We start from the raw sequence: 16,052 nt of genomic DNA on the forward strand, positions 1-16,052 counted from the left end.
AGCAATGGTCAAAAAACACAAAGAATCAAACCAGGGAAACCTGCTCAGACTGACTGATAAACACAATCAAGACTTCGCACTGAAGCTGGACTGGAGTGGGTATAAATGCTGGTGGTTCTGATGAGGATCAGCTTTGCATGGAGAACACTGAAGCAGTGACTGATGGGAGTTGTAGTGAGGAAGATCTGAAGATGTTTAGTTCTCAGGAGAAGGGTCCCTCTGGTGGTCAGATGAGTTCATGGCTGAGAGAGTCCTGGCAGTTTAACTCTTTAGCGTTTTAGCCACAGTGTTGATGTACTATTACAGTAACTCCTCAACCATTGACACAATGAATGTAATTCCAAATTCTGAAATGGGGGGTCCAGATGACCCAATGTAAGTATTGATGTGTTATCCATCCAATGACAAATGTGGATGAAGGTGGACAGGATTTTATTTCTGCCACAGACACCAGTGAAAACCAAAAATACCTAAAGAAACAAAAAATTCAGCGCAATGTCTTGTGGGATCCAGATGACCACTCCAAATGTCAACATACCTAGGACAGCACAAGGGTTAACACTTTGTTAACTATTAATTCCAAAACTGTGTCATTTACCACAGCTGGTAACAGCTCCGGTGTTTGCACGCAGGAGCCCTGGGTTCGATCCCCGGGGTGTCCACTGATCTCCATCCAGATTGGGTCCCTAGGCAAGACCCTTGACGCTGCTGTTGGGTCCCTGTACCCTTCAAATACAGGGTTGTGTCAGGAAGGGCATCCGGCGTAAAATCTCTGCCAAATCACTGATGCAAACACATTTGTGCTGTTTTGCTGTGGCAACCCTGAATGGGATAAGCCGAAAGGTGAACAACAACAAGTCTTAAATTTTTGACACTTTTATCATAAACATACTACTACGCAATGGTTTATTTTACTCACAATTCAGTTCAATTCAGTAACAAGTTTTGGTTTCAAACCAAGAATTGTGGCATCCTTAATATATATTATCGAATACATAATATTACATCCAGCAGGAAGTGCAGAGATATAAGGTGCATCAATTAAATGGATAGTTTGTTTGAAACCGGTTGTACCTGGCTTTCACTTTCATTGAAGGACATCATCAATGAGTGCGTAATTAAAGTCTGTTTATTTGCGTTATTGGAGCAGAACCCACAACCCCTCCCCTTATGAACATAAACCAGGCGCAGCATGTTTTGCATGTCTGTGGGGTGGGGGTCTTGCTGCCCTCTGCAAATATAGATTTACAGCCCGGAGTTAGAGGTTGGGCGGGGCGGCTGAGCAGGAGGATGAGGGTATTCAGGGACAGGAGCAGCTGCTGAATTCAGTTGCATGGATCCAGGAGTTAGTCATCTAACAGCCTTCATTCATGTAAAATCCCCTCCATGAGCACAGTGACAGTTGGGCCAGCACATGTTTGTGGTCTTACACAGGTTTTAACTCTAGGTCATCAAACGATAGAGAGTGAAGATGACGGTAAATCAGAGGAATTTAAGAGCTGAAGCTCATTTTCATAATTTCCTGACAGCCTTTTCACATGAAGAAGTCATGCTAAGATTAAGTGCAGCTCTTTGTAGCAGCTGTTCCGTGTTAAAATATTCTGACGCCCTGGCCTCACTCTGGAGTGTCAGTCATCTCTATAAAGAGCTTCAGATCTCAGTGGCTCCAGTGTTTGGACTCTGTCACCCGGGGACGGGAAAAAGGGCAGCGCTGCAGCCTTTAATCCCCTGAAAGCATTCCAGCACCGAATAATCGCTGCGGCTCTGCTGCAGGGCCGCAGCACGACTCTGCGTGGTTGTTGATGTACGAGTTTCACTGGTGCTGCTTCGCATGTTTGCCAATAAAGGAGAGTCATTGATAAGTGAGGGGGAGGTGTTTGGAGCTGATGGGTTTTTCCACCATCCTGGACAGGCTTTGCGTCTTCCCAAAATGTCAGAGTGTCATCTTACGGAGAGGTTTTATTTTTGGCCTGGAAGGGGGTTTTGTGTGAGCTCTGACCCTCCCCTCTGAGTTTGTGGCCCATGTGAGTCCAGGTCCCCCTAGTATCGTGATTCTTAAAGGGAGGTAGGTGGAGTCCCTTCTCGAGTTTGGGTAACGGCGGTTGCCACTCCGGTCTCCCTGGTCGTAACCCCAACGATCCCTATCAATCCCTCAAGCTTTTCGACAGGTTTGAAACAAAGCCACCAATGGATCTGCACAGGCATCGCACTGCGGGTGTCCAGGAGAAGTTGGAGATTGTTGGGGTGGAGGACGAGGCTGGGAACCCCATCAGCGCCCTGACCATCCTGTCCCTGCTGGAGCGCGTGGCCGGCATCATCGACAATGTGCAGTCCTGCCAGCAGCGCATGGAGGAGCGTCAGCTGGAGCTGGAGAACAACATCAAGACCATCCAAGGAGACGTCCTCAAGCTGGCCAAAGACCACAGCGACACCAACGGCACGGTGGAGAAGCTCCTGCAGAAAACCCGCAAAGTCAGCGCCAACGTGAAGGAGGTCCGGACGCGTGTAGAAAAGCAAAACGTTCGAGTCAAGAAGGTGGAGACGACACAGGACGAACTGCTCACCCGCAACAAGTTCAGAGTGGTCATCTACCAGGTGAGAAGACTGTCATGAAGTCTTATGAGGGCCCTGACTCCATCACAGCCTCAACAGTTCTCATTATGGTAAATGCAAACAACGAGCAATCAATCAAGCTCTAAGCAACCAGCTCAGTGGCCTTGTGGTAGAGTGTCCAGCCTGAGACTGCAAGGTCGAGAGTTCAAATCCAGGCTGAATCGTACCAAAGACTCTAAAAATGGGACCCAGTGCCTCCCTTCTTGATACTCGGCTTTAAGGGGTTGGATTGGGGGGTTAAACCATCAAATGTTCCCAAGCGCGGCTGTGTCTGCAGCTCACCACTCCCCCATGGGACAAATGTGGAGAGCAATTTTCACACATCTAGGTGTGTTACAACAAATGGTACTTTAACTTAAATAGTAGATAATTAAAGTGAGAGATTCTGACAATATTTCTGAAACTCATCACAACTACAGACTTACAAAAGTGTTTGAATTTAATCAACAAACCCGTGTGTCCTTGTTTACTGAAAAATAATTAGTAGAAACAAAGAATTTAGAAAGTAACTCACAAAGCAACAAGATTGCAGCTGAAATGAACTCTGGCACATCATTACACGAGAACGAAGCGAGGGCAAGCGCATACTCTTAAGAGCCCTTGACTCTGCAACACTGGTAATTTATAGCAAATCATCCTCGTTATGTGAAGAGGACACACTTTCATCTCAAGCAGCCACGCTTCTAATCAGTTTGGCTGAAATGCAGGAAAACAAGGTGATTCACTGTTATTTTTTATTTTTTTCTTCCTAATCCTGAAACACCTCAATTAACTTCTTCAACCTGGAGTCATTTGAGGGGTCTGTTGAAAGGAGGCGTGATGAAATGTTCTCTCTTAATGCGAAGGTTTTATATAAACAGGGCTGAGCATCTCTGTGCTGGTTTTGGATCGCTATTAAAGACCTCATTAGAGCTTTACATTAGTGCGCCGTGGGATTTTCTTTAAAAGTATACAAATGACAGACGACGCGGACAGGTTCATCGGTGGTCATAAGGACGAGAGTCTGAAAGTCAAACGAAGACGTTTGTACAGCAGACGTCTCTAAAGGGGGAGTCACTCGGGGTCCGATCCAAGTTTTTTCACGCTCCATGATCACGTTTATATTGGATCACATTATCACCAAAACTGGAGTTATCTTGGTTTTGTTCCAGTGCAAATAGCTGACGGCTTCTGGCACATTATAGCATCAAATTGTAGATAAAGCTTCCTCCCAGTTGTAGAAGTGATTAAACACACATTTATGGTTTCTCTGGCAAATTCTGACACATTAGAGAAGCTGAACCGCCTTCATTACTGTGCTTTTAGGCTTGTTTTATGTTGAGAACAGCTGCAGTTTTACCAAGAAACAAATCCATGAACAGTTAAAGTTCTCTATTGATGTTCTCAATGCATCTCACATTCAAAGTGGAATCTGCCAGGCTCAAATGGTTTAAATCATCTTCCTTTTTTAAGAATGACATTGTTCTACCAAATGTTTTATTAGCAGAGATAGATGAGTAGGACGCAGATTTTAGTGTTACTGAAAAAACACTTGTCTCTGATTTCTCTTTAAATGCAACAGTTCTCTTCAATTCCCAGGTTATTGTCATATCCTGATTGAAAATTTAAAAAATCTCTGTCTGTAAAGCAACTTTAAGTCCCACTCCGACTATCTTTTAACCTGTTGTTAAAGTGTTCTCAGTGGTCTTTTAATTATGATTATATTGTTTTTAGCCAAATTAAAATAAATGAATAAATAAACTGTCATTTTCTAAGACATATTTCTGAAGATGGGTAAAAATGGATGCATCTTCATATAACTCTTACAGATAAGGAGAGTAAGATAAAAAAAAGCCTCTTCTAGAAGAAGTCTGTGAGGTCAGAATCATTGATGATCGTATAAGTTGAATAACTATTTTCTGCTCCATCATGCAAATAAATCCTTGAAAATAATTGATTTTTTTTTTTTACATTTTATTTCTCCCATCTGTAGTTTACTTATAATGAACGTTAAAGAGCTTTATCATGATTTAAGCGGCACAACTTGCAGAATCTGTGACTAACTAACACTTTTTTGCCCCACTGTATGTGCAGATCTATCAACCTGGCTTAACCTTGCAACAGTAGCTTCTGTTTGCTTGTTATATCCAGAGGGAAACATAGCACCTGTCATTTTTACCACCCTTGGTATTGCTAAAACAATTTGACAGGCCGGGTCCACTCATAGTTGTGTGGGCTTCAGCCCTGTGTTAAGTTGGGCCCCCGTGTGCTCTGGCCGCTGCCTGGCTTGGGGCCATCAGCTCCATCCTCGATGCCTCTGAGGCCTTTGTGGGGGAGCCTAGTGCCCCATACTTAAAGAATCTCCAAAGGAAGATGACAGTTTGGGAGCTGTCCCCAAACTGCCCTGCTGTCTTGTAAAACCTTTCACTGGAGGGCTTTAGGAGGGGGTTGGTTTTAAACACACCTTGGGGGTTGGTGTACTTGGTAGTGGACATCTCCCCTCATGGTTGTTGTCTGGTCGTGTGCCCCTCCTTCTTGAGTATCAGTTGTACAGTAGATATGTTTTTGAAGTTGAAGCCATGAAAGCAGCTTTTCAGAAGTCTTAATTTCTTTGCCAAAACTAAAAAGATGTTGCGTTGAAGCACAGTGAGCTGAAGACAGCCTGACATCTCTGCGTGCTCACAGTTTCATTTTGATTCAGTTTTTTTTTCCTAATCTCCCTGCAGGGTCCTTCATTCCTAAAAGATGCTGATTTCTTGAGCCAATAAAAGGTTTGAGGATATGAGTGGATGGCTTATGGAGATGCTCATTTGCATTTTGCTGGTCAGTGTTTTCTGAATATCTACTGTTTTTAATAAGCTGAAATCAAAACAGAAGGAGTTTCAAAGCTTATTCCTATACTTCATATTCAGTAATCCTCTGTCCACTTCCTGCACAAACTGCAGGTCTGTATGAAGATGCAGTGCATTCTGGGACCTTAGTATTCAAAGCCTCTGTCCTGGATCGCGTCCGGATTTCAGAATAGTAACCGGAGCTGCGTGGACAGCTGCTGTGGATCCGTGACAGAGGCACTTATTCTGGGATCACAGCGCTGTCCCTCACTGCCCGAAGGGACAGACCATAAACTGCTGTCACGCCCCATCACAGCCTGAGAGCGAGGCTTAACACAGCGATCGATACTCAGGGGAGGGGGGGACGTCAATCAACCTGGGCTGCTGCTTAAAACAGCCAGGACTCAAAACAGAGAGCGGGAAGGGAAAAGACACTGAACTCTTTCATCTGTGCTTCCACTCATTTCATAGTCGATTTCTGTTCAATCTCAGTTCTTTAGTTCTGTTCAAAGAATATTTTCCTGAAATTATATTTTATTTAAAACTCATCTTTTATTAAACACCAGAAGAAAAATTCAACATTACTGACCCACTCCGATGAAAATTGTGTTTTTAAAATGTTCTTGTAGCATTTTTCTCATGATGGAGGACATATATAAAGATACAAAAAAGATTAAAATAGCATTTCCTAGTATTTATTTAGTTAAATTATTGTGAATCAGGAGCAGACAAAAAATGTTGTTGGGAAAAGCATGTAGATGTGAAGTAGAAACTATGGTAAGCTGCAAGCTCCCTGCTTCACTTCATTCTGATGCATTCACTTGCAGACAAAAAGATCCGTGATTGTCTTTGTTTTCCTCATCTGGGCTGAAATCTGAATCAAAACTGTACTGTACTGCTCGCCATTTTGTTGCACCGCTAATGTGACGTTAGGGATGTGAAGGGCTGTAAGCTAGCAGGAGAGACTGATGGATGATGGGATTTGGGAGCAGGCTTACTTCATGCTAACAGTCCTGCCTACAACTCAGAGGATGATTTTTAATGAACTTCTGCTGCTCTGCAGAAACTAGGTCCTAGAAAGCAACACAGGATTTTTGATTTAGGCTAAAAACTGTTGGGGACACTTTTACAAAAAATAAATAAATAAATAAAATAAAAATCAAAAGATGATTGGAGTGGGTCTTAAAACAACCCACTAAACTCATTTAGTCAAAAACACAAAAAAACAGATGCAACGTGGAAAACAAATGTCTCATCTTTCATTTAATTAACTATCAAAATGACGGATCAGAATTGTCTAAACATTTTCTCCTCTCTCCTGTTCCTTTGCTCCTGTCTTTTAATTTACTGAAAAACGTCACAAGCTAATGAAAAAGAGACAGGGGGAATTCAGGAAGCAAATGAGATGCCTGCATTCAGAGAACCTGTCTGCACTCCCACCACGCCGCACATCAAAGTGATGAAGGTCATTTAGCCTCAGTGGAAGAAACTGAGCATGGAGGTTTCAGGTGCTGCTGCTGCACTAAACATCCACACTGTGCAGATACAATCATGAGGAAACCTTTTGGAGATCTCAAAACATCTCATTTGGATTTTTATTTTCTTAATTTCTGATTCTAAACAATAAAATGCAGGGACACTCGTAAACATTACCTTGCTGATTATAATGGGATAAAACTGTATCGTTTCTGACTTCACAGTCTGGTGAATTTGGATGTTCTCCATCATGGCTGCAGCTCTGATGCTTCACCTTTCACACAGGTGGGTCTCTTTTCAACAAGAAAGCAAAACTGAAACCTGCACTTTTGTGCTTTTGTCCTCTTTGTGTTCACGCTGGAGCAGTGACAGTAGCATTCACACGTTTCTCTCTGACAGTCTGTCGAGGCCGCGATGCGTTCAGGTGTCGATTTATATTTATTTCAGGTGTGAGGCTTCAAAGAATTGTCAAGATTTGTTTTTTTACAGGTGTTAAATTTCTCAAATGTCATTACTTTACATAAAAAAGAGAGATAAATAAAACACATTTATGTTTTTAGGGGAAAAAAACATGAAAAAATGCCACATTTACGTCCTCAAGGTTTTTTCATCATTTTTCTCAGAGGTTGTTCTGCATATTTGGAGAATTATTGATCAAAATATCTTATTTTCTTTATAATTTCTTGGTAAAAGAAAAAAAAGGTAAATATTCTGTTTAAAAACTAGAACACAACTAACAAAAAATAAATTCATAAAAAATAAAGAGCACAAGCTAATTATGGTTGGAGATAAGTAGAGAGAAGCCTGAGGCTTTTTTGCGTTCTGCTTCTTTTTACAGTCCCAAACTAATAACATGTTTTTATAACTGAATTTAAATTAGATCTAAAAAAACAAATGTCAAGCACACCTGATATTTTCCAGCTGAATTTATCTTTTATTTTGGTGTCCCTTTCAGAGGGAAGACAGTCAAGTTAAAGCAAATTAATTCCCTCATGATCAAATTATTCCTAATTATAATTATCCAATTTACTGAAATATCAATAAAAATCTTAATTCAACTGTGATTTAGTCCTATTTAGTCTCATTTGAGCCGGTTTGGATTAAAACTGCTCTTGGGTTTTTCAGTGCTTTTGATTTATATTCAGTTTGGATAATAACTGGGGGTTGAGGAGAAACAGCAGCTTTCCATCATCAGATGTTCAGCAGCCCAGAGTTCACAGCAGAATCACACATTGAAACTGAACTGCTTTACTCGTCTGAGGGTTCTACTTATTATAGGAACTAATCTTACATTTAATGATATGAGTTAATTAAACACAATATAATTAGTTCAAGTCAGCACTGCAGAGTTTCTCGGTAGTTTAACGTTTCTAAAATAAAAGCTTGAATCAAATTTTTGTAATATATCAAATTTTGTGGAATTAAGTTTGAAAAATTCCAAAAGGTGAAACTTTTGTTGACATAATAGTCAAATAAAACATGCAATCTCTTAATAAGAAAAAAGGTAACTGAATTTTTGTCCACTCCAGAGTTTTTAAAAAAGCAATTTCTCTCTTGGGAGCGATTAAATAAAAGCAAATATTTCTTATCATCATCAGTCCTGTTTGGCGGTTCTGCTGCTTTCACCTTCCAATAGCAGACAAACACACATTTCCTTGAATTTCACTGACAGAAGCTTTGATTGCTTTTCATTGTTTTTCCTAAAGTCCCTGTGATACCATCACAGTTATTTCTTCCTAAAAGCTAAAAAATTCAACACTTTCATGAATGCGCAGTGACAAAATCGTGCTGATCTGGTCCAGATGATCAGAGCTTTACCAGCTTTAGCTGCCTGTCTCTGTGTGCAAAGTGTGCAGTTGTTCAGAGGAGGTCCACTGATTCTGTTGAGGTCTTAAACCAGGATCTGTGCAGCTTTTCATGTTTCTCTGTTAGGAAGATGTTCAGGTTCTGAGGTTCTGCACCTTTGGCTGCAGATGCTCACATAATACTCGCCCAAAGACGCTCACAAGTCCTGTTTGCAGGTCCAAGTCAAGTCTGAAGATTTTGTATTTATTTACATTAGCTGCAATTCTAAGTTAAGTCTAAAGTCCGAATTTGAGTTTCAAGTCAAGTCTCACATGCAAAGACTTGACTTGTGACTCGAACTCAGAGTCAAGTCTCTCACATTCAGACACTCAGACTTGAACTCAGGTCTAAGTTTGAGTTACACATAAGTCTCACATTCAGACACTTGACTTGAACTTGAAGTCAAGTTTAAGTTTGAGTCAATCTTAAGTCTTACATGCTGAGACTTAACTCGAATTAAAAAAACAAGTCTGAGTTCGAGTTCCATGTCAAGTCTAACATGCAGAGACTTGGATTGAGATTTGAACTCAAGTCTAAGTTTGAGTCACAGTCAAGTCTTACATGCAGAGACTTAACTAAAACTTAAACTCAAGTCTGAGTTCGAGTCACATTTAAGTCTCACGTGCAGAGACTTGAACTTGACCTCAAGCCTAAGTTTGAGTCACATTTAAGTCTCAGGTGCAGAGACTTGACTCGAACTTAAACTCAAGTCTGAGTTTGAGTTTCAAGTCAAGTCTCACATGCAGAGACTTAAGAGTGACTCAAATCCAAGTCTCAAGTCTCCATGTTAGTCTCCTTATGAAAAGGGAATTCTCTGCTCAGCTCTTTGTGCTCTTCAAAGCTTCCCTCCCCTTCAGCTTCCTCCTCTCTCATATTCACAGGTTTGCAATGAAACGTTGTCAGCAGCACCAAATGTTTTTCTCCACATTTTCAAACTGTGGTTAGTTTGAGCAAACTAACTCACTTCCACCCTAACCAACAAACTCCTAAACTTGCTGTTTTGAAGTTTCTGTTCTCTGATCTGATGCAGAAGCTCCAGGAAACGTAAATGTGCAACAAGTCACAGCTTTTATGTTTTTACAGAACATTTCCATGGAAAATAAGATTCCCGTGTTATCACAGGTTGCACGCTGTTCCACAGCCTCATGACTCATCATGCAAGGAGCTTAAGTTACTGACTGAAGCTTTCTGTTTCCTTGTTTTGATGAGGTTTGTTTCGTTAAAAAATCCTGTTTTTGGTTCATGTTAAGAGTCTGTAACAGTCTTTGTTTCTGGAGGATTTAGTGTGTCATGTTTTGCTGGTGTGCATCCACTCCTGCAGCTTTTCTCCTGAATGTTTTCCTTCTGCAGTTTGGTGATTTCTCTTTCTGTCTTTCTGCCTTCAGTGCAGCCATCTCCTGTATCTCACATGCAACAGTCACAGCTCGAGATAAAGTAAAAATGTCTTCCTCTAGTGCAGACAAACACTACATTTTTGTCAATTTTATAGATTTTGAATTTCTGAAACAAACACATGACATAGTCAAAAATGTAATTTTTTATATTTGTCCTCAATTTTGAGAAACCTGCCTAAAGAGTGTGTTAGAAACCGTTTTTATTGTACGTCTGACCTGCATCTTACCACCCATCCACCTCCATGCTGCACACTTCAGACATATCAGATCAGCCGTCTTTGTGCTTCACAGAGATAGAACATTAATAAATGCTCTGGTTGAAGGCCTCCCCTCTGTGATTGCAGGAGATCCTGCTGCGCCCGGCTCAGGTCGGTCCCGCCTGCAGGACAGACACTCGCAGTGTCCGGTTTCTTGGTGACGGATGCGCTGTCAGTTATTCTAAGGCCACCGTTCGTCTCCTAATATAGAGCTTCAGCTGCAGACGTTTAAGCGAGTCTTTGTTGGGGGGAAAGGCTGAATGATGGCGGCCGGCAGTAATAGGACAAAGATAAATGGCTGCCGGACGGCGCCCAAGGCCGCGCCGCCTCGGCTGTTGTTCGAGACGCCGGACATTAGAGGACGAGGTTTAATTTTAGGGAAGCTAATGAGTGTGAGTTTGTGATGTTTCTGCTGTGTGTCACAGAGGAGATGAGCAGCGACAGCTCATGAAATGAAGCGCCTGCAGGAAAATGCAATTAAAAAGGTCACCCAGCCAACAGGAGCAGCATGGTAACAGCATGTTTAGGAGGATGAGCGCATTAATGGAGCATCTTTGAGGGAATGTAGGATTTATGCAGGAGCACACCCATCAGGATTTCAAAGCTGACTTTCACCCCTGTTTTTTATCCAGTAAATCAGCCATAAACGTGAATATTTAATATAAAACTGCAATAACTCAGTGAGACCAGCCGCTGAAACACACGAGCATCACTGTGGAATCAGTTTGTCTTTTGTTTTTATTATTGTTCTTTATGCTACTTTAGATTTTTAGAGGTACTTTTGCTGTGCTGAGATTTAGATTGTTCGTTTTTCATATTTAGAATTTTTTTTTCTTAGATGTTGTTTTAATGACGACTAATTGGGAGACTTGAAAGAGTGACCCTTTTTTTCTTGATTTTGTCTAATTTCCCTTATTTGTTACTTTTTATAGACACGTTGTGTATATGACTCATTTATGGTGTTAGTTTTGTTGTGAATGTGTTCCACTCTGGTTCAATGCCTTTTGGTTGTTTAAACATTAGAATCGAGTGGACAAGATTTGATCCTGAAGAACCAACAACAATTTTCTTATAGGCCTTTAAAATGATTTTTGACAATTTTCTTTTTGCTCAGTTTGGGTGGCAGTAATTAATAGAGGCAAAAAATAGAAAGAAAAATAATGATAACAGTAATAAAATAAGAGGGGAAAATGTGGACTCATTGGGTTCTCTAGGGTTAAATAAGGAAGCAATGCTTATTAGTTGTCATCTGGTTGCGTTTGCGTTCACACTGAGGAGTGAACTGAAGTGGAAGCGGACCAAACTGTCTGGAAATGTCATGCACTTCCAGCAGATGCTCATTTGGGGGCGCTACTGCCCAAAACAAGCTTTAAGTAGAACAAGAAAATCAAGAAGAAAGAAAGAGGCTAGTCCTCTGACTATCATCTAAAAATGGCCAAAAACCCCCATTTACCCAGCAGACCTTTTCAAATTGTTTCTTTAAATGGAATTGAATTAAAATGACTTAAACTGCTTTTATTGTCGCGCAACAAGTACAACAAAATTGCTTTTTCAAATTAATCCGGTGACTTGTTTGGTTTTTTTTTCTTAAAATGATTGAGGCTCAGTTAAAGCTCGTTCCAAATTAATATAAATAACATTATAAAATAACATTTTTCTATGATTTTTCTAAATACTCAATGCAAATGACAGTCAACATCATTTTCAAGTCACTATATTACATGTTTTTGGAAATAACTAAAGTTAACAGTATTTTTTCTAAGGTAAAAACCTTAAAACGCACTGTTCCACATTATTATACAACAGAGTTCCACGATATTTTAAAGATTCTAAAGAAGTTAAAATGGTCACTTGTTGAATCTGCTGCATTATGAGGTAATATTTACCAAAATTAAAATCTATTCCAATTAAAAACATCATCATAGGTCAAGTTATATTAGAACAAAAGACCTTTATTTTGTTGCAGCTTCACAGTGATGCAGAGGTATTCCTGCAGCGCGAGATGCAGCATTGTCATGCATGAAGATGATTTTGCTACTAAAAGCATGGTTCAGTTAGGAGGGTTACATATAGCTACTAGCCTCTGGAGGATCCAACACTTTGATGTTGGTGGGACTCCAGAAACACCAACAGCTTGCTGCTTTGTTATGATATTTTAGCAGCTGCTCTCTAAATCTAATGTATTTGTCTGGTAGAAAAACCTTCCTCATTCTGCCTTTATCTGCACGAGCCCGTTTGTGTCTGAATTGGCCTTAAACCTCCTCATAGTACGATGGTCACGCTTACGTTTTCATAAAATATGAAAGGTTTTATATCCTTGTGCAAGGCATTTATTTATTTCACTCTTTTGAGCAGCAGAGATCCCTTTTCTTTCCCATATTTCTTGAAAATATTGGTCTTCTTAATAATGTGGAACGTTCTTCTTTTTTAGTTTTTTTTTTTTCACCAGAAAAACTGATGATCACAGGTGTCTGAGATTGATTTAAGTCCAAAGATTAAGATTAAGAAAACCTTCATTAGTCTCACAATGGAAAGGAGAAATTGCAATATGCAACAGCCCCAAGACACAATATTATTTATTGAAAAACAATGAATTTGATCTTTATGACACTTAAAACAATTTGCACCATAATTTGGAACACACTGTAGTATTTTTCCCTTTGATTTATGGGCAAACCATTTGCAGTCACACTGAAGAGAACAGCAAAAAAGTGTCAACCTTTATCTTTCTGTGAGTTTTTGTGTCTCTTAAATTGATCAAACCAGAATTTCACCTCATTTTTGTTTGTGTGCTCATCGTCTCACGTCAGTTCAGTGTGTTGTTAAATATATTTAACTGTTTTACATTTTAGTTTGCATCCTGCTGATTATATTCATTAACGTTGGATGCCTATTTCCGTATGACGATTTGATCTTATTTAACTTTATGTCACAAAGGAATAAAATCTTAACCAGTATGTTTATCTGATTGCTATTAAATTAAAATTTATTTTGTCTGATTGAAAACACAAAGACTTCACAGGAAACGTAAGAAAATCGTTTGATTTTAGAAAACACGTTTTAAATATTTAACATTTTCTTCAGTAACAAAATCATTAGAAGTACATTTTTATCATCATATAAAGTGGATATATAATTCGAGCTGCATGTTGGCTCGGTGGACGGCGCTCTCGCCTCACAGGATAAGGTTGTAGTTCAAATCCTGACTGGGACCTTTCTGTGTGGCGTTTGCATGTTGTCGTCATGTACATGTGGGTTCTCTCCGAGCTCTCCAGTTTCCTCCTACAGTCCAAATGCTTCACGGGTTGACTGGGGTCTCTAAATTGCCCCTTGGTGAGTATGTGACCCTACAACAGACTGGTGACCTGTTGAGGGTGTACCCCGCCTTCACCTTCACTGGGATAGGTTCCAGTAGATGAAAATGGATGGAGGGATTCTCTTAATTTCTAAATGTGTTCAAAAATATATTACCAGTTTAGTGGAGCAGTTAGCATCAACATAATTCAATTTGAATATGTATAAGGGTTACAAAATCAACTGTTGAACAATGAAACAGAACTTTAGAAAGTGAAAAAATTCTCTTTTATTGACTGTTTATAACCTAAAAACAAGTTATTCTGTGTCATTTTATTGTTAGCCAATAATATAGTGTCTCATAATAAATGTAAGAGGATGATTTGACTGAAAGTTAGATCAAGGCTTTTCAAAATAAAGTTTTGGCAGACTTAATGTTTGTTTTTTCGTATGTCGTGATGTTTCTCTGCACACTTCAGCACTTGGTGTTCATCAGCACCACTTGAAGAAGAAAGTATTCTTTCCTACTGTGACCCGGCATCCATGTGGCGCTAACCCCCCCAGTCCCCACCCCATGTTCTAATCGTCCTGTCAGCCGTCCCCCCACCCCCTTCAGCACCACTCAGGTTATTAATACGAGCTCTGACCCACATTTGCTGTAATTATTGTGTCTTCCTGCGCGCTTGGACTCGATCTGACGAGTCTTCCCTGATTAATGAGTGTGATCACTGCAGGTGGCTGCAGCTTAGCAATATTAAATAGCTCTCGCATCCAAAGTCACCTGTGAGGCGCAGCAGGTGGAGCTGACAGGAGGACGTCCAGTTGGTGTCATCCATGGCAAACATGGCCGCTCTGCTCGTTTCCAGTCATGAACATGGAGTTTAGTGGAAATAAAAGGAAGAAAGTGAAGGATTAAAGGATTACGGATGTTGGGAATGTACCTGCATACACTTTTGGAGGATTAATTTTGCTGCTGTTAGAAAAGCAGAGCCACCAATCCAGCCGGGACCAGCCCCCACCCCCCGCCCCTCAGCAGATGGCCAGGTTATTATTACTGCAGGTCTTGAGTTGCAGGTGCAGTTCCTGCCAGCAACTTCCTCTCCGATTCAGCTTCAGTTACTCCTCATCAGTAAAAATAGAAGAACTAGATCTGATGTCGATGGGAAAGGGGGGTGGAGAGTCTGCGGGTCAGACTTGTCTCAGAGGAGCATCACATTTCTATAAGTTTAATTTGCAGCGCAGGGATTTATCTGAATGATTGCATGAAAGAGCGGATGTGAGTTTAGGGTTTCAGACTGATGTTTGATCCAGGAGGACTTTCAAAGTAAAAGGTTCTAATAAAAGAGGGCACATGTCCATCCGTGTCCTGCTAATGAGCTAATGGTTACGAAAAGTGTCACCACCAGGGCATACCTTTCTAAAGACTGTCTATACATTTTCAAGAAGTTTTGCAGCTTTAATAATAATAATACTAAAAATAGTAAATACAGAAATTCAAAAAACAAAAAACAAAAATGAGTTGACCTTGTTTCAAACAAAGCTGTCTGTCTATCTGTTTTACATGGAATTGCCTGTGAAATTCAATGTTCACTTGTTCCAACTAAAGTGTTCCTTGTGGTCTTTTAGCTATAATCATGGAGTTTTTAGTCAAAATCAAAAAGCCAGTGTTGTTTTTTTATGTTTTTTTATGACATATTTCTGCAGAGAGACAGAAATTCATTAAAAATTCACCTCTGAGTTCAGGTTGGGAAAGTTGGTGCAAAGTAACCCTACAATGATATCCCATCATTCCTTTATTTACACTCAGCTTATAGCCCTTCACAACCTCAAGCTAACATTAGTTTAGCAAAAAACGGCAAGCAATATTGAGTCTATCTGTACAGTTTTAGAGCCAGACATCAGCTCAGATGAGGAAAATGAAGACGTAAATGGATGTATTTGTCTACAAGTGGATGCATCAGAAATAGAGTGGAGTAGGGAGACTTTGGCCTGCGATCTCAGAGAATTGAGGTTTTTCAAAAGGCGGGTTTTTTCTGCTCCTAATCCAATTGAATAAAGAAATACTCAAAAACACAGTCTAAATCGTAAATTATTTTCTATGACTCCTCCATCACAAGGAAAATGCTTCACAAACATGCTAAAAACAGAATTGGAGTGGATCTTTAAGTTACTATAAGGTTTATCAAGTCTTTCTTATGTGTGTGTTGTTACATGCAGAGGCACTAAGGAATATGAATCCAAACTAGTAACCTAGCATTCAGAAAACCATTTTTCACACCTTCAAGCGCATGTTTGAGGCCATCATATGTAGTTTTTAGATTTCTTTTCAGATTGCTAATGAATTAGGATGAAAGAAAAATGAT

At 40.1% G+C, this 16,052-nt stretch overlaps 1 protein-coding gene across 1 annotated transcript in view; it reads left to right on the top strand.

The window, feature by feature from the left end:
- Nucleotides 1-1,905: 1,905 nt before the first annotated feature.
- Nucleotides 1,906-16,052, top strand: part of cavin4a (caveolae associated protein 4a) — a 17,092-nt gene continuing 2,945 nt past the window's right edge. Inside the window, exon 1 of the mRNA XM_024268865.2 lies at nt 1,906-2,595. Within this exon, the coding sequence (XP_024124633.1) occupies nt 2,188-2,595 (408 nt within the window). The 5' untranslated portion in view covers nt 1,906-2,187. The remainder of the gene's footprint in view (nt 2,596-16,052) is intronic.

The sequence above is a fragment of the Oryzias melastigma genome, linkage group LG17, assembly GCF_002922805.2.
Source record: "Oryzias melastigma strain HK-1 linkage group LG17, ASM292280v2, whole genome shotgun sequence".
NCBI classification, from domain to species: Eukaryota; Metazoa; Chordata; class Actinopteri; order Beloniformes; family Adrianichthyidae; genus Oryzias; species Oryzias melastigma.